This window comes from Vespa crabro, chromosome 9 (genome assembly GCF_910589235.1).
Source record: "Vespa crabro chromosome 9, iyVesCrab1.2, whole genome shotgun sequence".
Classification (NCBI taxonomy): Eukaryota; Metazoa; Arthropoda; class Insecta; order Hymenoptera; family Vespidae; genus Vespa; species Vespa crabro.
In genome coordinates, this window is record NC_060963.1 from 8,802,738 (window position 1) to 8,827,505 (window position 24,768).

At 29.0% G+C, this 24,768-nt stretch overlaps 2 protein-coding genes and 1 long non-coding RNA gene across 7 annotated transcripts; 1 reads left to right on the forward strand and 2 right to left on the reverse strand.

Moving 5' to 3' along the window:
* Positions 1–294: 294 nt before the first annotated feature.
* LOC124426705 (ubiquitin conjugation factor E4 B) lies at positions 295–6,738 on the forward strand. Of its 3 annotated transcripts, none has more exons than XM_046968743.1 (9): positions 295–623; positions 1,390–1,487; positions 2,115–2,408; positions 2,479–2,904; positions 3,036–4,399; positions 4,479–4,626; positions 4,696–5,382; positions 5,552–5,873; positions 6,194–6,738. In XM_046968743.1, exons 3-9 carry the CDS (start codon positions 2,115–2,117, stop codon positions 6,256–6,258), a joined length of 3,306 nt encoding a protein of 1,101 aa, XP_046824699.1. In that variant the 5' UTR covers positions 295–623; positions 1,390–1,487; the 3' UTR covers positions 6,259–6,738. The 3 variants fall into 3 exon arrangements, with proteins under 3 accessions (XP_046824699.1, XP_046824700.1, XP_046824698.1); XM_046968744.1 differs by having other exon boundaries at positions 1,400–1,487; XM_046968742.1 differs by lacking the exon at positions 1,390–1,487 and having other exon boundaries at positions 296–623.
* Positions 6,739–8,754: 2,016 nt separating this feature from the next.
* On the reverse strand, positions 8,755–10,371 carry LOC124426706 (gametocyte-specific factor 1-like). 2 transcript variants are annotated; one of them, XM_046968746.1, is made up of 5 exons: positions 10,201–10,371; positions 9,966–10,094; positions 9,774–9,900; positions 9,509–9,647; positions 8,755–9,349 (listed from the first exon to the last, which is right to left on the reverse strand). In XM_046968746.1, exons 2-5 carry the CDS (start codon positions 10,068–10,070, stop codon positions 9,145–9,147), a joined length of 576 nt encoding a protein of 191 aa, XP_046824702.1. In that variant the 5' UTR covers positions 10,071–10,094; positions 10,201–10,371; the 3' UTR covers positions 8,755–9,144. The 2 variants fall into 2 exon arrangements, with proteins under 2 accessions (XP_046824702.1, XP_046824701.1); XM_046968745.1 differs by having other exon boundaries at positions 9,966–10,371.
* Positions 10,372–13,236: 2,865 nt separating this feature from the next.
* LOC124426956 lies at positions 13,237–16,839 on the reverse strand. Of its 2 annotated transcripts, XR_006942844.1 has the most exons (4): positions 16,006–16,839; positions 14,845–15,931; positions 14,546–14,745; positions 13,237–14,479 (listed from the first exon to the last, which is right to left on the reverse strand). It is a non-coding gene; the product is annotated as an uncharacterized LOC124426956 (long non-coding RNA). The 2 variants fall into 2 exon arrangements; XR_006942843.1 differs by having other exon boundaries at positions 14,845–16,839.
* Positions 16,840–24,768: the final 7,929 nt, after the last annotated feature.

Sequence of the window (24,768 nt, forward strand, 5' to 3'; positions counted from 1 at the left end):
ATATTTTAGGGGACATTCTCAAATCACACAATAACGATATTAGCGACCCCTGGTTGATTTTGTTATCGAATAAGTCACATGTAACTGGAATACTTATATTTTTTAATTTTTGAAATTTATCAAGTAAAATGAGAAAATTTCAATTATTTTAACAACAGAAAATATAACAGCAGAAAAATAGATAGAAAAAAATCATAGAAATTGTATTCGGCGTGCAAATAATGTTAATAAAAAAAAACTTATTCGTACTATTCGCATTACGTACTACATTGTTAACTGCTTTTGTGACTGTTTAGTTATATGTTTTGGTATAAGAGAGCGTCCCGTTTGTTGGTTGCTCAGCTGTTTTGAAGAATCGACGCGGCTACAGCCGCTTGGCAGTGACTGCTCGTGATTCGACGTGTGATCGCTGTTTTCACGTCCAAACGCGAACAGATGTGGAGTGACTGTCCAAATTTCTGACATATCTTAACCACGATTCTTAAACAGAATCTTTTTTCTACGTTCTTAATAATACTTAACGTAAAATTGCGAGTGAGTGTGTAATATTTGCCTTATACGAAAAAGAAAAATACAAAAAAAAAAAAAAAGAAATCGCCATGAGCGAGTTAAGCCAAGAAGAAGTAAGTATTAATATTCTTATTCTTAATCGTTACTCAACGTATTCAATCGTTGTTGCCATTCTTAAGTTATCTTTTTCTTTTATTTTTCTCTTTTTCTTTTCGTTTTTATTTTATGACTAGATGGCTTATGACAGGCGTATCCGTTTTAACGTATCACAAATGTTAGTTAATTTCAAAAATTCCATTTGTTAGACAAATCGTAAATTTCAAGTTTTATCAAAGGATTGAAACATCAAATAATTATATAACAAATACGTTGCAAATGTAAGCTTCTATGTTCAAGTACGATGCTGTTTAGAACAATGACAGATCAAACAATGAATATGTATATAGGTTTACATCGTACGTTTACACGCTAGATGTGTATCACATACGTATATCGGTTTTACAATTATTTTTATTTTTAATATTATCTTTTCTTAGATATAACAAAGTATAATAAATATAATAATAAAGCAATAATAATTTTGAAATATTGAACGAAATATTTTTTATCATATGTATTCTTTGATTTCTTTGTCTTGCTCATTGAGGAAACAATGGTCTTGGAAATATTGTAAAAATATAATGGACTTGGAAACTATTTTCGTTTTTCTTTTTCTTTTCCTTTTTTTTTATATAAAAAATTTACTTTTTAAATATCTTTTTTTCTACTTTTTGATATACAAAACTATTTTTTGTTCTTTCACTCAATATATACATTTTTATTATTATTTATAATTCAAAAACGTTGCATAGTTTATCTTTTATTTATTTACTGATGTAGTTTGTTACAGTGCTTACAATCAAGTAATGCTGAAACTATAAACTGCATTGTATGCAATTAATAATTCTGGAGATTCTTTGTTTCCAATTTTTCTACGAGTATGTATCTCTGTAGATAAAGTATTATGAGATGATTTTTCTTTAAGTAATACAGTTGTCAAATATATATTCGAATGCATGTATTGTTCTTAGCTTTAGTATTCTAATATTATCTTTTGAAGCGTAAACATATTTAATATATAATATGCCTCTATAATAACATATATTTAAGAAAAAATTAACAATATCATTTAGTATATCTATTATTTTTTATAAAAGTGTTGATAACAATTTTTTTGTCACAAATATAATATAAACTTTAAAATTACATTGATATATTAGTTTCAGTGTTTGTTTTTTTGTCAATAACAGCATAACGATAAATACAATATAAATTACAGGTTTTATATTGTTAATGTAAAGTGATACATAAGACAATAAATAAAATAAATATATAGAGCAACTATTTGTATAGTATTATCAGTTTAATTAGTAGTTTTATTACTTAGTCTTTTGTAACTTTAAAAAATTTTAGTGAAATATTTAAAAAACTATTGATAGTTTTTTTGATATATAATTTTTAATTTCCTTTTATTTTGCACATGTACATTGTCTATTTTATATGATTATTTTATGATTACATTAGTACATAATAGGTTTTATTTTTATATTAACGATATATTTTAGATGAGGAGGAGGCGATTAGCACGGTTAGTGGGTTTAGATAACAATTGTTCAACTACCAACTCTAGTAACAATACAAGTGCGATCTCTCCAAGTACACCAGGTCCATCAAAAGCATTTGCAGGATCTATAATGTCTCCAGCTATACAACAACAATTTCATAATCAAGAAATTCCAATGGAAGTTGAAGAAACTAGTGAGAAACAATGTAATACCTCTGGTGTAGATGTTGACTCTGGCATTGAAAATATGGAAGTTGAAGAATCGGATAGAAAAGAACAAGTGCCACGTTCACGTGTAAGCATTTATTATATAGAAGTTTTTATATATTTAAATTAAATTAACTGATTTTATTGCTATTTCTTAGACAACAAGTTCTAGCACAGAAGTGACCACTGATCAAATTCATATTGTTATATCACGAGTATTGTGTGTATCATGGAAAGAATCACTAGAAGGAACAATACTTTTACCAGAAATGGCAGCATATGCACTCATTCACAAATTAACTGATGTCACAGACATTATCAATCAAGCTATTATGGAAGTTTTATATATGTTTTCAAGAGGAGAAGATCCACTAAAAGAAATTACTTCAGAAATGTCATCCGACCGTGAAGATAGTCCAAACAGCCAAGCAAGCCCTTTGTTGAGTCCAGTAATGACTGTACCATCTTATCAATTACCAACATTACCATTACCTGCTGGAAGTAAATCATTGCAGCCTAAAAGTCTTATTTATTTATTAGATTCATATTCACGAGTCGCAATAGAGGAACGTAATCATCCCAAGGTATAAATATTTAATATATAAGTGAATCATTAGATGCTGAATTTTTATCTCTTTCATTCATATTTATTTGTAAATCATAATCGTAGTGTTTAATGCATATCATGTATATTTGATTACTTTTATGTTAACAGCGATCAAGTATACCACCACTTTCTGATGTACTATCTACTCTGCGAGCTCAATGTGTTCAATACTCGAGTCTTGTTTTACAAGGTCTTATAGGAATTTCTCAAACTTCTGTCATACCTATTTATGTCACACCACTTCTTCATCCTATGCTCTCGCAGAGCTTGCCTCGCGGTTATTTGCATGAACTCGTAGCCAGAACGCATATGAACTCCAGTATCTTCAGCAAAATTTTCACTCCTTTGCTGCAAGGCCTCTATCTTTCTATGCAACAAGCTAGTCTGGTTGGTAATACACATCGAAGACCTATAGAAGCACTAGAAGAACTGATAGAGATCCGTTGTGGACCTAACGGCAATATACGTCCAATATGTCGTCTAATCACTCATCAAGCACAATTTTTACCTGATGTAATGACAAATGCTGCAGGAAGAGAACTTACAAGGACTTCATTTCTTGGACCATTTCTTTCAATCTCTGTGTTTGCTGAAGATCAACCTAAGGTGGCTGAAAAATTCTTTAGTGGAAATCCATTTACCGATAAATCAATGAATTTGACATTACAGCAAGAATTAGAAAGCACAAGAACTTCTCTCCACAAAATGCTTCATGCGATACTCGCAAATAGTAATTGCCGCGATGCTATGTTAGCATATTTAGCAGCATTACTACACCACAACGAAAAGCGTGCCCAAATACAAACTGAAGAGTTTTCACTTGCTGGAGATGGATTTATGTTAAACTTACTCTCAGTATTACAAATGCTCTCAGTTAAAATCAAATTGGATACAATTGATCCTTTGTATCCATTTCATCCTTCTAGCTTTGTTGAAATAAAAAATGACACAAGACTGAAACTTACTTCTCAAGAAGTTACAGAATGGCTAAAAGAATTAGAAAGAACACATAAGTGGGTTGAAGCTAAATTTCCAACACAATGTTGGTTTCTTACGTTACACTGTCATCATATAGCATTGTTACCAGCTTTACAAAAGTATCAAAGAAAATTAAGAGCTCTGCGTGATTTGCAGAAAATGCTCGACGAACTACAAGCATCTGAACCTCAATGGAAAGATGCTCCATTTGCAGGACACAATAAAGAATTAGTAAAGCGGTGGAAACAGCAATTAAAACGTCTTGGTAAATCCAAATCATGTGCAGATGCTGGTTTGATTGATCCTGTGCTTCTAAGGAGATGTTTGCATTTTTATATTTCTGTTGCTGAAATTTTACTTAGTCTTTTGACACAGAGCTTACCTGGTAGTCCACTTCCTGAACTTCCTTTATCACAAGAAATTCCACATAGATTTACAGCTTTACCAGAGTGGTATGTGGAAGATATTGCAGAGTTTTTATTATTTACTCTTCAGTAAGTTGTATATATGATTTTAATAAATTAAATATAGATTGTTTTTCCTACATAATAACATATATATTTTCTGTTATAGATTCTGTCCAACAGTAATAGCAAATAATATGGATAATTCATTGATTACATGGCTACTTGTGGTAGTATGTACACCACATTGTATACGCAATCCATATTTGATTGCAAAAATTATTGAGGTTCTATTTGTAATCAATCCTAGTGTTCAAGTAAGTATAAATAGTAATGATTTTTAATCGATGCAAATTAATGATATTAACAAATAATATCTCCAATAGGGTAGAACAGAAACACTCCATGATCAAGTCATGGCACACCCCATATCTAAGACGCTTTTAGCGTCTTATCTTATGAAGTTCTACACTGATGTTGAAACAACTGGTTCCAGCTCAGAGTTTTACGATAAATTCTCTATTCGTTATCATATTAGTTTAATTCTAAAATCAATGTGGGATAGTCCAGTACATCGGGCGTCTATTGTGAATGAAAGCAATAATGGCAATCAATTTGTTAAATTCATTAACATGTTGATGAATGACACAACTTTTCTACTTGATGAAAGTTTAGAATCTTTAAAACGTATTCATGAAGTTCAAGAACTGATGTCTGATCTCAATACATGGTCTGCTCTTTCTGAAGAACAACAACAATCACGAAGAAGACAATTAGCAGCAGATGAACGACAAGCTAGATCTTATTTAACGTTAGCTAAAGAAACAGTTGCCATGTTTCATTATTTAACTGTTGATATCACAGAACCATTTTTGCGTCCAGAATTAGTTGGAAGATTGTGTGCCATGTTAAATTTTAATTTACAACAATTGTGTGGACCTAAGTGTAAAAATTTAAAAGTGAGGAAACCACAAAAATATGGGTGGGAACCACGGACGTTATTAAGTCAGTTGGTTGATATATATTTACATCTTGACTGTGATAATTTTGCAGCTGCTTTAGCTAGCGACGAGGTAAGTAAAACAAGTATCATATTATTAAGAAATAACTATACTAAAGCAGCTTCCTCTTTTTCTTTTTTTATTTTCTTTATTTATTTATTTTTTTTATTTAATATATTTTATTTAACATATTTTATTTAACAAAAATCTATTTCATGAAAATATGTATTTACAATTGCAGCGATCATTTTGCAAAGAACTATTTACTGACGCTGCAAATAGATTACAAAAGTCTGCAATAAAAACAACTACAGAGATTGAGAGGTTTATAGCGCTCGCAGAACGAGCAACAGTAATTGCAAGAGATAATCGTGCACGTGATGAAGATTATGGCGATGCGCCAGAAGAATTTCGAGATCCTCTAATGGATACTCTTATGGAAGATCCTGTTAAGCTTCCATCTGGTATTGTTATGGACAAAGCAGTTATTATAAGACATTTATTGAATAGTGCAACAGATCCTTTCAGCCGTCAACCACTTAGCGAGGATATGCTTACACCAAGTAAGTCTTTTGTACTCTTTCTTGTATTTTTATTTTATAAGTACTCAATTTTATTCGTACTAAAATTATTTTATTATAATTCTATTTTAAATGTAACAATTAAAGAGTATAAAAAGAGATTTTACTAAATTTATTATTTCATGCAGTAAAGATAATTTTATATAAAATTCAGTAATATTCTAAATATATTTTAAATATATAAATATATATTTTGATTATTTATATATTATTTTAACTAATATCAAAGACAAATTAATTGCAAAAATAAATAAAAAATTAAAAAAATCTACTTTTTTACTTAGAATTTGAAATATTTACAGTGGTTGAATTAAAAGAGAGGATATCTATATGGAAACAACAGAAGAAAAAACCAACAAATATTTAAAAGGTGCTAACTACCAGAACCTTTTTATATCAACATCACCGTACCACATAGATTGTATTGATACAACATGGTACTATTTATCAGTTAATGGACGTATCAATCTGATGTGGTAGAAGTGCATTAGTGCAATGATCTCGCTACTGTGCAACTGTTGCTCTCAATAAATTTACAGTTTTTATACAATAAATATAAAACAGACTGCAGCTAGGAAACTGCCTCTATTCCTCTAAACATATTCTAGGAACATGTATATAAATACTAGCTAAATGCTAGTGTCCAAAATTAAATGTTACTCAAAAAGTATACTTTTCCTTCCTTTGTATGTTTCTTGATGTAGATGGCTGCGGATAAAGAATGTTTCAAAGTTGTAATTGCATATTATACTGAATATGCTATTTTAAAAATTATGAATTAGAAGTATTGGTATGTATCACAAACTTTGATTAATCTAATTTTTGGAAGTAAAACGATGTTATTTAAGATGGAATTTATACATAGAATTTGTAATTAGAGATTTCAGGAGAATTTATTGACAAAGAATCTCTTATTTGAATACAGCAATTTATGAGCAAATGGCTAATATTGTCTACAATGGTTATGGGTGTATGATCTTTCAATCATCGATATTAAACACAATTATTATTAAGCATTATGTAAAAGTGAAAAAGAGAGAAAGAGTATTCTTAATATATACACCATTTTTTCTAATCTTAATTTCTAAACTGTTTTTCTTGTTGAATAGTAATCTTAAATTTTTTAAAGTGATTTGGAAGATAGCATACGTGTAAATCATATATTATTCATTTACAACTGCACAATTATAAAAATCTTTATGTTTTTTCTATATAAATATTATAAGATAGACAATGCATCTTTTGTGAATTATTATCTTCACTATTCTATTAATATTAAAAAAACTGTAGCGCTACACATTCCAAAGAAAATGCGGAAGAAGAGAGAATATTATGCAACATTAAATTCCATGTTCCAGAATGGTTGGAAAATTGTAATATGTATTTTTGTTTTATTCTGTAATATCATTTGAAACTTTTTCTTTTTCATAGCTGCATTTATTTTATATCATTTTTAAGTATTATACATTGTACTTCCATAGTGCCAGATGCTGATTGTTCTTTTATAATGAGATAATCTTGTCATTATTGTAAATATGAAGTATAACAAGTTCAAAAAGAAAAGTATTTCATGAAAAATATAGATAACATTGGATTATTAATAAGTATCATTGAATAAATTCTCATGCTATTAAGACCGATTTCTATTAAATTTTATATTTATTATAAAAAATAGTTACATAACTTCTGCACTGTTTATATACCAATCATTCAAAGTCGAGCAAATAATTTAATGTTAAATATAAATTAATACTACCTTTATGTATGAAAATTTATATGCTTCAACATAACATTTAGTTTTACATTTGTAGTATTAAGAAATAAAAGTATAATAATTTAGAACAGAAGGTGTATATAACACATGCTGTACTTCTGTTCATCATCATCATCATCATCATCATCATCATCATCATCATCATCATCATCATCATCATCATCATCATCATCAACAACATCAACATCATAATCATAATCATAATCATAATCATCATCATCATCATCATCATCATCATTATTATTATTATTATTATTATTATTATTATTATTATTATTATTATTATTATTATTACTATTACTATTACTATTACTATTATCATTATATTATCATTATCATCATCATCACCATGTATTAAAATTCCTGTATTGGAAATTATGATAAACCTATATTGAAATATTGGTCATATTATAATTATATTACTATATTTTATAAATCAAATCAAATGTCTGTACATGACAAAAGCATTAATTAATAATTAAGCATTGTTGGAAAAATATCCCATTATATTACACGATTTGTAAATAGCTTAAAAAAACAATTTACCCATAGATACTAATATTTGTAATGACATTTTTTATGTCTTCTGTAATGTAATCAGGTACTGAATATCTTTCCATCTTCAGGAAAGTTGCTTATGATGTTATTTGTAAATAATAGAATCGATGTACAATATGAAAGAAAATAAACATGATTTATGCAAAAGAAATATCTAAATGAAGTAAGAAAGAAACGATTACTTATCCAATAATAATAAGCCTGTGTTACAAATATATATCAGATGAAGCAATTTATCATTTTCAACTTATATAAAATGACAATTGTAAAGAGACAATATTTATTTCCAGTATCTCTTTTTAATTTTTTGCACAATCAATGCAGATTGGTATTAAAGATGATAGCACTTTAGCAAAGTAAATATTTGAAAATATGTGTGATAATAATGTTATAATTAAACATTTTTATATTATCTTTTTAGTGCATAATAATATATGAAAAATTCATTTATGTTATAACAGTTTTTATTTTCTTTTATAAAAATAAAAATATATAAGTATACTTATGTATAAACAATATATGTAGTATGAATGTTATGAATGAGTTTTATTAATGTTAAATTTAATGAAAAAAAGGTTATATAAAATAACTGATATAAAATATTTTTTGTTTCTGTTTTCTGTTTATGTCGTATATATGTAGAGTTTCCATTATCCAAACACTCTAATATCCAGACATTTTATTATCTGAAAATTCTATTATCTAAACAGTCATTTCGGCTATTTAAATATTGAAATAAAGTACCAATTATGTTGACTTCTATTTAAATAAATAAAGTTCAATATAAGAAAAAAGTTTTTGTTCTATTATCTAAAAATTCTTCTCTTATTTAACTATTTTTGTCTTTCTATTAATATGGATATGGGATATTCTACTATTACATATCTTCTATATATTTCTAGGTACTTTAAAATAGAATTTTTAGTGCAAAATCTTTCCTCTTCCTAGTCCAATTTTTTGTATTAAATAATTTTTATTTGCATTGATTTTTCCTCTTCCCATTCCCATTGAACTTGTTATTGATTCCATATCTTCAACATTTGTTTCTTCGTCCACATCAATTAACATAACTTCTGAAAATCCACGTGGGCGTCTCAAATCCTTGTAATTTTCTGTGTTACATTTTCTATTATTTAAAACATATATATATATATATATATATATTATATATCATGTGTATATACAATAGAATAAGCTTATTATGCAATGCTAATAATCTATTTTCAATAATATAAGTTATACATATTATTGTTGTAGTATTTTTTACATATATACATAAAATTACCTTATATCAAAATGAAGATTTTTCTTTATATGAGATATTGAATTAGAATCAAGTTCTTTGTCCCAACTTTCGTTACAATCAATCAAACTTGTTATATCACATTGTAATTTATTCTTCAACAATGCACGATTTCCAGTTCCTTGACGTGAACGAAAATTATTTCAAATATGACAAAACAGTTATATTTGAAATAATTTTCAATTAATTTTTACTAAGAAATAAGAATAAGTTAATATATAAAAAAATAATTTCATGAGATATTTACGTTGATATAATTCAGGATCAATCAGTTTCCGCATTGGGCATGTAATAATGTGTTCCATCATTTCATGTTTAAATAAACGATGTGTCGCATTATACGGACAGATCATTTTATAATCATTAGGATAATTCTACCAGAAATAAAAAAAAATTATTTAAAAATTATAGAATTTATTTACTTCTGAGTTTTTTTTACCTTTTCGCATTTGACGATATGTCTTTGAATACGTGATCTAGCAATTCGATGGTTTTCGTTATAAGGACACGTTACAGTGGTATCAATATACAGCGGTTCATACATGTTTATTGATCTTTTCTATATTCACTATTTAACAATTAATAATTAATTTTTGATTAAAAGTCTGTACACATTACTTGCTTTTTAAATATATATTTAGATTGAACATAATAAAACAATATTTGAAACAGACGTTTAAAGTGTATCCACTTGTTGCGTATCCTCATATCTTATAATTGTTACGTATTAATGTGGACGGGCAAAGGATAGGTCGTATTCTTCGTTTTTGTACGGATAAACACGTAATGATAATACGTAATAATGATATGCAAAGGTGATACGATATAAAGATATACAAGTGGATACGCACCTTAAGTCTGTTTATCACTTTTTACTCGAAGCGTGTATGACTTCAGCGATATGTATGGACAAAACATGAACTACAAGCGCAATAGGAGAACATTATATCCACTATACATTTATTCTATCGGTATATAAACTTATGTGGGTCATTCTTCTTTATGCATAGCCTAACAATCGAGATAGTGTATTGTGTAACAAAATTTTTTATATTTATCACGATAGAACGCATATTACAGCAAAATTGATATACATTATAATGACAATAATATTGTGTACTCAAAGACTATGTCTTACTATGTGGAGGTTGCTGTTGGAAACCTATGGGTTAACAGTAACTCTACTCTTTTATATTATTATTATTATTATTACTTATAAAAACCGTTAAAAACTGGTAACTTCAGTCACCATTATTAAGTAGGTTTTCTTCTTTGTAATAATTTACGCCATGAATTCTCATGGTCGTAATTTTTGTTTGGTTTTGGTGATCTTACCTTATTTGACAGGTAAGGATTTTGACAAATGAAATTATCTTCTGAGATTTAAAAAAAAATCTTATTTTCTTTGCAAAAATCATATCTAAAAATAAATAGTTTTCAAGAGTCATTTTTATTCAAATGAAAGCCTATTTTGAAATTTATGGAGTTTTTAGCTGTTTTCTTTCAATTTATGAAGGCGCAGTGACGCTGTTTCACATTTATATCAAACAGTGAAAGTTCATATGCCTACATGAATATGAATATCTATACTTGAATGTGTATGTGTCGATTCCTTGAAAGAAAGGTAGAAGATAGAAAAGAAGTCAGCATCATACATTGTCTGATGTCTTTTTGTCAGCTCGATTCTTTAATTCATGCGCGCCGACAGCGTGAGGAGCACAACGTATTTATATAAGCGTACAGTGAATCGAGAGTAGAGATGATAAGATTCTCCTAACACGTTTTTAGTTCATTTTTTTTCGTATCATTACTAAAGTGATATTGTATATTTTTTTGTAAATTGAAAATTTTTATTTATTTAAATATTTAATTACAATAATGTTTTAACTAAAAATTATGGTACATACTTTAATTATCTTTATCGACAAATTTATCATAATTTTATAATGTTTTTTATTATCAGAGATTAGTAATAAAGTTTCAGTGACTTCATTTCATCGTTATTATTTTTTGTTTAAAAAAATTTAATTTTTTAATTGTAACAATATATCTTATAGTTTTTCTTATTCTATTCTTATGTGTATCCTTATCTCCTTGTAAATACGGTAGTATTTACATATATATTAGTAGTAATAGTAATAATATAAAGTGAACTCCTATAGAAGAAACCATAACAAAATAGCGCTGAGAAGAAAATCTCGTAGATAATGTGGAAATGAACTAGTGTTATGATCTTTATTAAAAAAAAATATATTTGTTCACTAATAATTAACTTTGAAAAAATAATCGACAAATGTATATATTTTATATGCATTTATCATCGAATAAAATTATACCGCTGCTGTGTCCTATCTAAATACAGATCACCATCAAATTCATGTCAGCCATCAGTGGAGAAAATAAGTATAAGAGATTGGATAATAATACCTTACTAAATTATCAAATAAGGAAAAAAGAGTAAATTACTTTATTATTTTCGTTTACATCGTTACAATAAAAAAACCACTGGAATCTAAGATTTCCTGAATTATGGATCTAAATGATTATCAATGTGTTACACATTATTTATAGAATATCTATCTTTTTAGCGTACAAAATGTAAAAGAAACTACAAATTTTTCCAAAATTTAACAATAATTTAGAAACTCAGATCCCTTGATATAAACAATTGGACACGTATTTTTTAAAAAGGTTTTTATTTGTACATAAATTATTCTCGAAAAATACCATTTTTTAATACGATTTTTTCTTGAAGAAAAGAAGTTTTTTCAAAAATTTGAAACCAATACACTGTACATTAAACTTTTGTCTTTAAAATGAAACCTTGTTTATCCAAATCGGTCAAGAATTACGTCTGTTTTCACAGATGGCGTAAACTATTAAAAAACCAGGGGTAATGAACAGCCTTAACAAAAACTCCACCTTGGCACCACTCCAAAAAATAACTCGTAAATAAAACCAAAGGTCTTATTCACAATCATTTTTAATTCTTGTGCAAAAGACATCTATGAATACAATCACTAACTCTGCTGATATGGATATTTCATGCTATATAGCATTTATATGTAAAATACACAAATCATATTTACATATTATATCTAACATACATATTTATATAGATAAATTAATCTTAATCTATATTAATAATATTCTTAAAACCATTTGTTTATTGCGTTGTAAGAATTATAATACACTTTCGGCCAATTCGGAAAAAGAGGATTACGATAAATATTGTCACGGTCGAAAATATGGGTCTAAGTCTTCATGATAATACAATATTATTGCGGGTAGGTCTATGATTAAATCACCCTTGTGCGATAGATAATAGCAACGCAGTCTTACTACGAGTTGTGAAATCTCTGATATGTAATAATCATCATTATAATCACATCATCGTACTTTGTATAAGAATCATTGATGAAAAGCAAAGAAATTTGTAAAATCATTGTCTGCTTAGGATTAGTATATAAGTTTAATACCTGTTTCTCCCTTTCTCATGCTTTCTGCGTTATCATCTATGCGTTTACTTAGATGTTACTCATGTGGGTAAGAAACAGTTAATGCGGGTTTAATTTTAAATTTCTTTTGTGGATGTCATTGCGTCGGTGATTGCATGATATATTTTGCATCTGTATATACGTTTCAGGTGGTAGATTGTAAATTGTTTGGTGATAACTTTTAAATAAATAAATATCCTATATATCTAATATATTATATTAATATTGTTTTGTGTAATAGAGTTATTACATTTTTGTGTAGAAAATTTGAAATATTCGTATATATTATTAGTATGTGTATATGTACTAGTATGTACTAGTATTTTTGCTTTAGTCATATATACAATTATCATTAGTCTTAACAATCGATTACAGCAAATGGTACGTATATCTAATATATTAGAAAAATATGCGTTGGAGTTGAAGTGTCGGAGACATACTCTCTAGTGTAGGCTTTTACACAATGATGGCATATGAGGGAACCGTGGAGTGTATGTGTTAGTGTGAATGCTTTGTACTTTTTAAATATATATGACAGGAAGACAGATAGGATATCTTTTCTGAGTTAATGTCTTATTTAATTTTAAGTAACTAGATAGGGATCCAGGTAAAATGCAGATTCTCACTTAGAAAGTTTCAACAAATATTAGAATCTTTCAGCATATCTCTTTTTTCTTTATTGTTTTTTATTTTTTTTATGTTTATACATTTTAGATATTTTTTGTTGACACTTTGCATTGCGTGATGTATCAATATTAAAACAGTTCAAAAAACTTCGCGCTTAAAAAGAATATTAGATGCATTCTATATCTTTTGAACTTAGTAAAGGATTTTGAATTTGTTCGATACTTAGGTATAAATTAATATTTTCACTTTGCGATTTTTGAAATATTTAGAATCTATATATTAGGCTGTCCGGAAAGTATGTGCCGATTTTGTCATTACGTTACCTACCATAAATCGACACAAATTTTCCGGACAACCCAATACTATGTGTACGTGTGTGTGTGTATCTAAGTATGCCAAATCTATTTTATGTTTCTCAAGTTTATAATTCATATCCCACATTGTGCGCATATCACTCTTTCTACGCATATACATCGATGATGTTCTATTGATTGTACCCTTGTACACCTTTGTCTTGCCGGCTTTTTCAATCCAATCACCGAATAGAATGTAATAAGCTATTCTAGTCTTCGCATCCGTGAACTGGATAAACAATGTTCCTATTCATTGAATAGGAACAATTGAATAGGAATCCATTTTGGATTGCTACCTTCTGGTAATTTAATTTTTCCTTTATCTACGCATTTCCTTTTCTTGAGCTAGTTCTTAGGCCTATATGTAAAGTAACCGTTCGTGCTCTTGTTTGCTTGCCATAGCCTAATCAATTTAATCAAATCCTTGTACCAATTCTCATGCAAATTAATGTATTTGAACAGAATGTCTTCATCATCTAAAGTATTGTCCTAGTTGTTTATAATTACTAACACCTTAGTTGGTCAAAGTAGCCGACACTTACCTTTAATAGAAATATCATAATCCATAATCGCTGGTCAGCAAGTGCAAAACTTCGTAGACTCTGCTAAATGCACTTTCGTCCATTTGATATGAATAAACGTCCAATCTCTTCGTAACAGACGCTTCATTCCACTTATCCGTATTCTGAGTATGACAGAAAGCACAATTGGTGTCATTTAAGTCTCACACTTTGCCCTCAAACTGCAATATCAATCTATTCTACACATTTCTGTATGGTGAATTTCTTCTCTTTTTTGCTATTATTTCCAAGCTATAAATATTATAAAAATTTCTAGCTACCTGTGGTAGCTCTACTTTTTCTACTCTTGATCCTATTTTCAAACAATTTGACGCGTTCATCCTACATTGTATCCCATTTCATGTTCAATTTTCCGTATTTGGTTTTAATGTTCACAGAGCAGTCTGGAGATTTATTTTAGTTTGTATAGCTACTGTTAATACGTGATTTAATTTTTTCAATCTAAATCAATCATTTCTTTATGTTATGAGTACATGGTGACAAAATGTGCAAACAGATTGCGGTAAGTTGAACGCTTTCATTTCATCTATTTTCAACTTGTTATTATAGTCTCGCATTAATAGCTACCATTCTAGTGATGATAAACCAATGGTTCCCAATTTAATTCCTTTAACATCCCTAAAGTTCTTAGAGAGCATTTAACCCAATTCATGCCAAAAACAATTAATCTTTTAAGTAAGTAAGACAATTAATCTTTACTGCCCTTGTTCACGTTAGAAATTTGATCTAAAACCCTTGATAAAAAGTTTCTATTGCTAGCTTATTTTTTAAGTCAAAAGTTGGCATTCTTGATTCTATCCATTGAATACTCTCCGCTATCTACTAACAACAGATCAAAACCGTCATACTTATTATTAATTTCAACTAATCTATTTAATGTCTTATCTATCGTAGTTATTAGTAATGCTATATTCATGTTACTATTCTCTTCTAAGCTAATTCCCCTGTTGGGACTCTATGGCTTTATTCGAATAAATAGGATATAAAATATGTTTTTGGCTTTTTTGAGGCCATAGACAGTGAGTAGTACTTAGCAAACCCATCATATCCACTACATGGGTTCAATATAACTTTGACGTCTTCAAAAAAGTTTAGGTCTTATGTAGTTGCTGCACTTTGTAGATACCTCTGCTGACATATACACCTATCGTTCTCCTTGACGTCCTAATTTCTCATATCTGTCCTAAAGTTCTGTCGATAGCCTACTTGTCAGTCGATCAGTGGCTTGTCCTACGCATATTATCTGGGACACGTTTATTGTATCCCGTAGCAGAACCTTGGCAACCCTCATCCATTCATACCTGGGCGCCATTTGCGTGTTTGGAGCATCATATGTGCTTGAAGTGGCTAAAACCAGAGTCCTCCGTTATCGAGATTGTCGTTTCTCCTTTCATCAAGTCAATATCCAGCTCTTTCTTTACTTATTTTCTCGAGGATAGCATCACACTCGAGTTCCAGTCATCTAGCATTCTCTTAGTCAAGCTGAGTTTGGCATCCTGTCCTGGTTCCCTTACCAGATCGTACAGCTTGTTAATGACTTCCATAATGTCAGTTATTATTATGGTGTTATGTTGTTCTATATAAAAACTTGTTTCTCCGGTGAGAATATATCTTGCTATCGGTGATCGACAACCTACACTTAGAGTATTGTCCTGAATCTTTATTATAGACTACAGTTCCAACATTCTTTTTACCACTGATGCCTTTCCTCTACGGGTTAGCATCATACCAATTTTACAAAACTTTGTTGAGACTTATCGTCAAATTTGAATTTTCTTCAGTTGATAATTGTAGATATTTACTAGATTCTACAATTTCATTAGTACACTTAATTGTCCATTTATCAACATACTTCTTACATTTGGTAAAGCCCATTACCGAATGCTCATTCGTAACCCTCTAATTAGTAACCCCCTATTGTGCTTAAGAAAATAGAAACATTAATAGTATAGTAAACATATAAACCTGCCTACTAGGCACAATGAATCCAGTCGTCCGTGGAATTTAGTCCCTTGTTTAAAGATATATTCCAGTTAACCTATGATCTATTCTTCTAAAAGCTGAGTATTCATCATCACTCTCCAAAATATTGTCATAGCACACGCTTTTAGTTTTTTCATACTATTCAAGTTTTCGTCTACTGTAAATGTGCTATTAACTAACATCCACTTATGAGTACAATAACTTAATATTTGTATAGGCAAATGATAATTTATATTTAACTATTAACAATATCGCTTATGAACACATCGATTTCGTAGTTTGCTCACAAGAGTCATTGATAAAGCTGCCATTTATCCATGATAGCCAATCAGGTTTATCACTATCAAACTCATTATCATTAACTTTTGATATGAGATCTGTAAAAATTGTAGCCTTATCAGTTGCGCCTACAAGTGATGAAGTCATACACCATTGCCAAGACAAAGTTATACTGTGTTTATCCCACTTACATGAGCCACTAATCTCAAGCATTAGTTCTTCAGGGTTGAAATCTATGTACCAAATAGTACTTATATAGCCGAGTGCAAATACTTCAACTTACTAAATAATGTATCCATGAATTTTTCAGACACCATACAGCTCAACAAGTAATTTTCACTATCACTCTCGCTAAACGCATAACTGATTATTAAAAAGCATATACTCAAAAATCACTTTATTACGCTAATAAAATAAAATGGACCGCTACGTCCTTGTTGTATGATATTTCAATTAGAACTTTATAATCATTCTTTATGAATGTAATTACATTGCGGTTGACAGAAACTTATATAGTAAAACAACCTAATTTTAATTGTAAGTCCTTCGCAGTCACGTAGAGAAAATTGAAAGGTACAGTGGAGTTATATGTATGGCAGATTGATAATCCTTGGTCATTGTCTTTGATAAACAATAAATAATTTAGTGACAGTATCTTATTGTATCTCTTTAGTGTAAAAATGGGACTCCAATAGTGTAAACTCTCTCTCTCTCTCTCTTTCTCTTTCTCCCTCTCTCTCTCTCTCTTTCTCTCTCTCCCTCTCTCTCTCTCTCTCTCTTTCACTTATTCTTTCTCTCTCATTAACTTATTGATTTCATTCATGACTTAGACTCTATATACGCTCGTCGCATGGTTTTTTATAAGCATACATATAATTTCTACTCTCGTGTGGAGTCACCTCTTAATGATCCTCTTGATTATTTCCTTATTCGAAAATGGCAAATATATTCAAATAAGTACATGAGAAAAGATATAAAAGTAATATCAAAATTTATTTGGAATATAACCAGAATGTTAAATGTATACATGTATAAAATGATATAATGCAATTACATCATTAATTCAAATAATCGTATTTGAATATCAAAAATAATTTCAATAGAAGAACTTTTTTATTCAAGCGCAGGGTAAATAGGATTGAGATTTTGGGATATAATAGAAAAAATAAAAGAGCACAAAATTGTTTGAACAGATAGTTACGTTCTTTGAGATACATTTTGTCCATGTATTCATTTAGTGGCATGTTTTGCAAAACAAATAAAAAATATATAAATAAAACTTTTTTCTTTTTTGCTTTTGAACAAGATAAAGATTTTCCTAAGCTAAATTGTTCAAATAAAGATATAACATCACCATCATTGTTGCTTTTCAATACGACTGAGATAACTCGTGCCGATTTGGACCTTTCATCTCTCAACATGATAGTACTCAAAAGAACTTTAATAGTTCTCACGTGCCTTCTATATACTCGCCGATACTTTTTGTTGATTACAAAAACGTCGCATGCGAGACACGTTGTTTCCTATTTCCATGACCCTTAGCCTGAAAAATAATGTTAGTCCACAATTACTGTCACATTTATAATCAATTAACATATATATATATATAAACACACACACACACACGTTTCCTAATCTATATGGATTTATATAAGACATTTACTTACGTATGTAGACCGGCTCTCGTGCTACTGAAGGTTAACACTTATTGCTCATTAATTTTTTCATTGACTTTAAATAACACATAAAAGAATTTTTGATAAAATTGATTATATTTAACGATTCACAATTTATTAATTGTGAGACGCGATCGCTATAATCACATGATTGTAAAATAATAATTTCGATGCAAACACTGATTCTATTTTCTACGCGCGCGCATGTAAAACAATGCAAAAATTATGGTGTTAAATTAAATAAACAATGTCAAGCGTTCGACAAAAACGTATCTACAATTGATTATGAGTATAACTTTATTATTAACAAGTTGTAAATTTTTTCCATGATATAAGTACGATAGAAAAGAAAAAGAAAAATTTTTAAATAAAAAAAAGAAAAAGAATAAAGTACAATACTAACTCTTTCACAAATAAAATTAACAGTTCTCACAAAGATGCATATATTTCTTTCTGCAACCTTAACGATTACTGTCATACGTCAATGTGTTGTGTTCAATCTGAAAAAAAAAAGATAAAAAGAACTTTATTATAAATATTATATTTATACAAATGAAATGTAAAACTGTTTATAAGGTACATAAAGCGCAAGCAGAATTAATGACAAAACTTGATACTTGAATATATAATCAATTTTAAACCCTTACTTTTTGTTGATGATGATAACGGCAAAAAAAATATTGCTAAATGATAGATTATGACGAATAGTACATTAATTATTTCTTCTCTACTTGCTTCTTTTGTAGTTGCAAGTTTATGCATATTCTATAAACAATTCAATTTTTTCTTCCATTTATGAGTAGTAAAATGATCCATTATCAATATTTTATACATATAATCTGTAAAATCAATAAGGAAACGTACTAAACTAGTAACTGAATCGCTTTCTATTTTTTTTCAGTGAGATCGTTAAACTTTTAGAACTTTATTAAGTAATATTTCTAACAATACACAGAGTATATTTATTCTTTCCAGTAATTTAAAAACATTAAATTCTAACGAATTATCACTCCAATGAATTACTCATAAACAAAAAAATAAATCAATAAATAAAATAAAATAAAAATATAAGAAAAAGAAATTAATCTAGCACAAGCATTATTTTGCATATTATTGCGTTTTAAATCTTTAAGTATTTTATTCTTTGTACCGTACGTATATGTATATATATATATGTATAAGCCCCTTTTAAAAAAATCAATCATTATTATTCAATAATAAAATAATACAGCTGTATTAACAAAATGATAATACATTGTGCAAAAAAATGAAACTTTCACATTACCGACCATTTTGAAGGCTATACCAACGAGTATCAGCGCAATAAGTTGTGCAATGTACTAACGGTTTCATTTGCGAGGTCATTAGATGTAAAAAAAAAATTATAAAAATTATAAAAAAAGCAAAAGAATATGATAAAAATTCTTCCCTTCAAAAGCTTCAATATATTCATTATGATTTAAAAAAAAAGGCAGTTTTTTCTCATATACGTTGTAACAGTGAAATGAGTCGACTATTCTTTAATTGGGAAAGGAAAGAAGGAACAATAATGTTATAATCTTTATATGAAATAAAAATATATATGTAAAGAAAGTATACTTTCTCCAGGTAGATTTGTCACGCGTCTCATGGTCCGCCCTTCTTTTGTTTTTGTTATCTACAAATTCTTTTGTTACCTACAAATCGAGCCGTTAAGATTTGGGGAAAGAAACTGGCAGTAAGAAATAGAACGTAGACGAGAGAAGTAGTACGAGAGTAAAATATAAAATTTAACAGAGTGAACAATAAACGTGAATTGTCGTTTCTTTGTTCACAGAAAAACATATTTCCGTTTGTCACTTCACCCTAATTAAAACGAGTTAAAATAAAAAAATTAAGATATTATATATATATATATATATATATATATATATATATATATATATGCGAAGGAACATTATATTTGGATAGAAATTCAGTAGAAACTTTTTTATAGATGTAGTTAGCATTCTCGCAGTCTCAAATGCGACCTTCAAATGCGATTGTTACGATATGAAATAATAAGAATAAAAAATAATAGTATATGTTAAAATGATCACAAGGTATCCAAATAATTATTTATGCGTCATAAAATGAACTTATCATTGGCAGCGCTTAACACTTATGACGACCAGAAAAAGAATGGTCGATTCTCGTTCCTCCTTCTACATTTATCTTCTACACTTAATGGTTCATATATATATATATATGAACCATTGATTTAGGAAAGTGGAATAAGTCCATTTTATGTTATTGCCAGATTTAATGTTTTGCATTTGAATGGGTTTATAAATATTGGTAAGCAGTAATAGAATCATTTTATGTTTTTTTGATTTTATTTCACGTAAATTTAATATGCTATAATAGTTATCCGTGTTAGGTGAAAAAAATTCATGATTTTGGTACGGGCCAATGGACTTATCTCACTTTCTAAATCAATTATCAATAATTATCGTTGTCGAAATAAATTACTAGTAACAAATTTATACTGATATTAAAAGATATTTTTTGTAAATTGATTAAAAACATACATTTTATGTTAATTTGTAATAAGAATTAGCTTTAACTATTTTTTTTGTACAAAATGGATTTGTCTTTTTTTCAAGGCTCATATATTCATTCTCCCATAAAAGCGCCTTGCCATCGTTGTTAAGAAAATTATCAGAGGTCAATTAATACTTTTTTTTTAATTATTCAAGTTATTGATCGCGATAAAAGATTCAACATTATCTAAGATGCCAAAAAATTTCTAGATTTATTATTTGACGTCTTTCCTAATACAGATGATTTATTAACCGAGATGTCTAACAAGATAAAAGATTTGCGAGAAGCCCTCTTAGGACTTAGCACGCCTGGAAATTACATCAAGAATATCGTAGATTAGTGTATACAATTGAGCGATTAATTAAAAAGTAAAACAGACATTGCAATCGTTGGCCCACTTGGTAGTGGAATGATAACCATTAGATAATTATTAGCTGAAACTTTGTCGAAAATTGGAGAACCAGTAGATCAGTATTTTATTTATTCTGATGCAGTACCAAAATCAAGGCTTTTGGGGCGCGTTGATCCTCACACAAGGTAATTTTCATCCTAATTATTATTAATTTTTTTTATTTTCTAAGAGAATGGAAAGAAGAATTATTATTGAACGCTATAATAACAACCAATGAAATTTCAACTTAGATAATTTTTAATGGTGACGTTGAACTAGAATGAGCGGAAGTATTAAACTCTGTTTTAGATGATAATAGATTGTTAACATTATCTAATAGTGTTAATGTCAAACTCGGATATGATATAAGGTAGAGTAATTCAAAATATATATCTTTTATTATCAACAATATCAACACACTAATCGATTAAAAAAAAAAATGCAGATTCATATTCGAGACGCATAAGCTTGCAAGTGCTACAGCTAGTCCAGCTACAGTTTCGCGATTCGGCGTTGTTTATCTTGGAATGATTAACCCGGATTCACTTCTGTTTGATTTAAATATCGAAGATTTGCTTGTTAACGTTCGGAACAATATAAAGATACACCCTTCTACTTGCATCGATGAAATTCTCAAGACAAACAACACAATACGATCATCAGCTTCCGGTTTGATTAATTCGATTTTATATCAATAATTTAAAGCACATACACTTGGTGCAGAGACACTTATCGAAGCTTTCTGTGGACAAATCGAAGATCAAAACGTTAGGAAGAATCTGGCACATTTGATTTATCACTCGACGGATTGTTGGTGTCCAGATCCTGATAAGTCATTCAATATTGTTTATAATGAGAAGTCCGATAGATTAGAACCGCTCATTGGCATATATCAATCCATTGAGACGGAGGACGGATCTATTCTACTTTCAGGTAATGATAATTTAAATATTATATGAATTATGAGACGCAATGTCTAATTAATCTTTATAATGTTAAAAGTGAATTAGCATCTATTTTATCCTGGATAGAAAATGATTATCCCATTAGTTTACGAGGACTCAAGTAAAAGTATCCTGATAACTGCTGCATTATCATCTATAAAAATAATGATAATGCACCTTGATGCAAGGATCATCTCTCTGTGGCGCACAAGACCTTATTACGCGTTTAAAATGAACTTGCGTTCGTTTCAATTTATCTTCTTATGAAAGAATCTAGAAATCTAGAAATGTTCCACGAATTATTCTAATCTAATGATATATATTTAGCTTTCAAAGAGATGCAGGTAATTTTATGCGTGTTTTTTTTTTTTTTTTTTTTTTTTAAGGAAATAAAAACTATTATTTATATCGATGGGAAACAAATCTTTTTTTTATGATAGAAATTATTTCAGGACAAAGGATTTCACGAGAATGATTTAGAATTCAGGCGAATTCCATTAATGTTTATTTGTACTGCAGATTCTATTACTGCTCTTCATCCGAAATTAAAATGTCTCATGGTTACGTATTATCTACTATTGGTTATTTTGATACTTAAAAAACTAAGTAAATGATAATTAGATTGTATGCACATGTTTCTGTGTGATATTATTTAAGGTCTCTAAGTTCGACAGAGACTGTTGCTATGTTGGAACTTCATCTGAGAAATGGATTGAAACAAAAGGACGATTTAATGGACACTTGGACTTCGAAGACGACATCGGCTATTATGTTAGAAGCTTATATGTCAACTAGCTTGTCCAAAGAATTTCCTTTTTTGTGGACATAGGAGGATTTTATTTTGTGTACTGATTGTATTGGATATTACTTATTTCCTGAAAACGTGTAATATATTATCGATCATCAGTTAAATACTGGCCGACGTTTATTCTATCTTAAATAATGTTCATAAATTTTTTCTTTTTTTTAGTTTTGTTTTCTTTTAAAGTAGAACGTCGATTAAAAGAGAGTATCAATTTTTTGGTTTTCCGTTCAAATTAACAGCTAAAGGACGAGTCAACTGGAATTCCGTATTGTCAACTAAAATGGTGGAAGTAAAAAATCAACGATGTTTTCGTTCGGGATATTGAGTTATTATTTATTGCCGGAGAGAGATGGAAAAGTAATATCATAAATGCAGCTTGAGAGAAGACGAACCAATACAGGCAACAATTACCTCCCATCTTCTACAAATTATTGCTGGTAATAAATATTTGTTTAGATTCTGACCTAATCCAATTTAGATTTATTATCATAACATCATTATTAATCGTATCGTACATAACATCCGTTCTTTATAATTAATTATTACAATGAATATTAGATAGATATGACGTCTGTTTATATGCAACATTTTATACTCTGTCGGTAATTGGTTTTCGATCGAGTATAAAGGGTAATCTGTTATTAGGCGTGAAATATTTGATAATTATGTTTGAATTTAATTTGATCGAAGGCATATGTTGAACATTTTGGATGCGTTTACGTGGTGAGATATTAATTGGACGTCCAGGAGTAGGAAGAAAATCAGCTGCCAGATTGGCTGCAACTTTCTCGGTTTTTCGATTCATTGATTTGGTAACTGAACGAGCAAAAGTTTGATGAGAAGTACTATTTAAGCGGCTGGTATCGATAGTAAATCAACGATGCTCTTAATCGAGGAACATCACATGAGAGAGGAAGGAATGTCTATCTTGGTCAGTGCTGCTGTCGCGAAAAATGAACTTCCGGGACTTTTTTCAACCGACAAATTGGATGTTATGACAGCACCGTTGATAGATTTATCAAGGAGAGAAGATTTTCCTGACATTTTAGAACTATATTTATATTATCATGAGTAGTCCATTAAAATGCCTCAAATTTTTTAACGTAACAGAAAAAGAAAAAAGAAAGAAAGAAAAAAACAATATTTGATCATTTTTCAGGTGTACGAAGTTTTCTTCGTATAATCATGATTCTAGACATTAAAGACATGAAATCAACATTATTATTATATTCTGGATTATTCAGATACAGTGCAATTATTGGTCCAAGTATTGAAAGCAAATGGTCGTCTTACGAAGCTCCATTGACTAAATATAATTCAAATGGATCAGAAACCTCTGGAGTATTATCAAGAACACAAGTTATGATTAAAGCTCATCTTTAACCTCCTAAGTAGTAGTACGCTCCCGTACGTTTCTTAACGATACTTTGTATATCTTAACATCGTGAAATTTGGGGTGAGGAAGTTGAAAGTACACTTAGTAGTTTCGGCGCTGGTATATATTAAATAGATTAAGTCGTCGCTAAATTGAAGGACGAAATTTC

Coding starts and splice junctions, on each gene's coding strand:
- LOC124426705 (XM_046968742.1), top strand. CDS start 600: ATGAGCGAGTTAAGCCAAGAAGAA. Junction 4,627..4,695: donor TAATCAATCCTAGTGTTCAA/GTAAGTATAAAT, acceptor TATCTCCAATAG/GGTAGAACAGAAACACTCCA. Junction 5,383..5,551: donor CTGCTTTAGCTAGCGACGAG/GTAAGTAAAACA, acceptor TTACAATTGCAG/CGATCATTTTGCAAAGAACT.
- LOC124426706 (XM_046968746.1), bottom strand. CDS start 10,070: ATGTATGAACCGCTGTATATTGATACCACTGTAACGTGTCCTTATAAC. Junction 9,901..9,965: donor ATATCGTCAAATGCGAAAAG/GTAAAAAAAACT, acceptor TATTTCTGGTAG/AATTATCCTAATGATTATAA. Junction 9,648..9,773: donor TGATCCTGAATTATATCAAC/GTAAATATCTCA, acceptor GTTCACGTCAAG/GAACTGGAAATCGTGCATTG.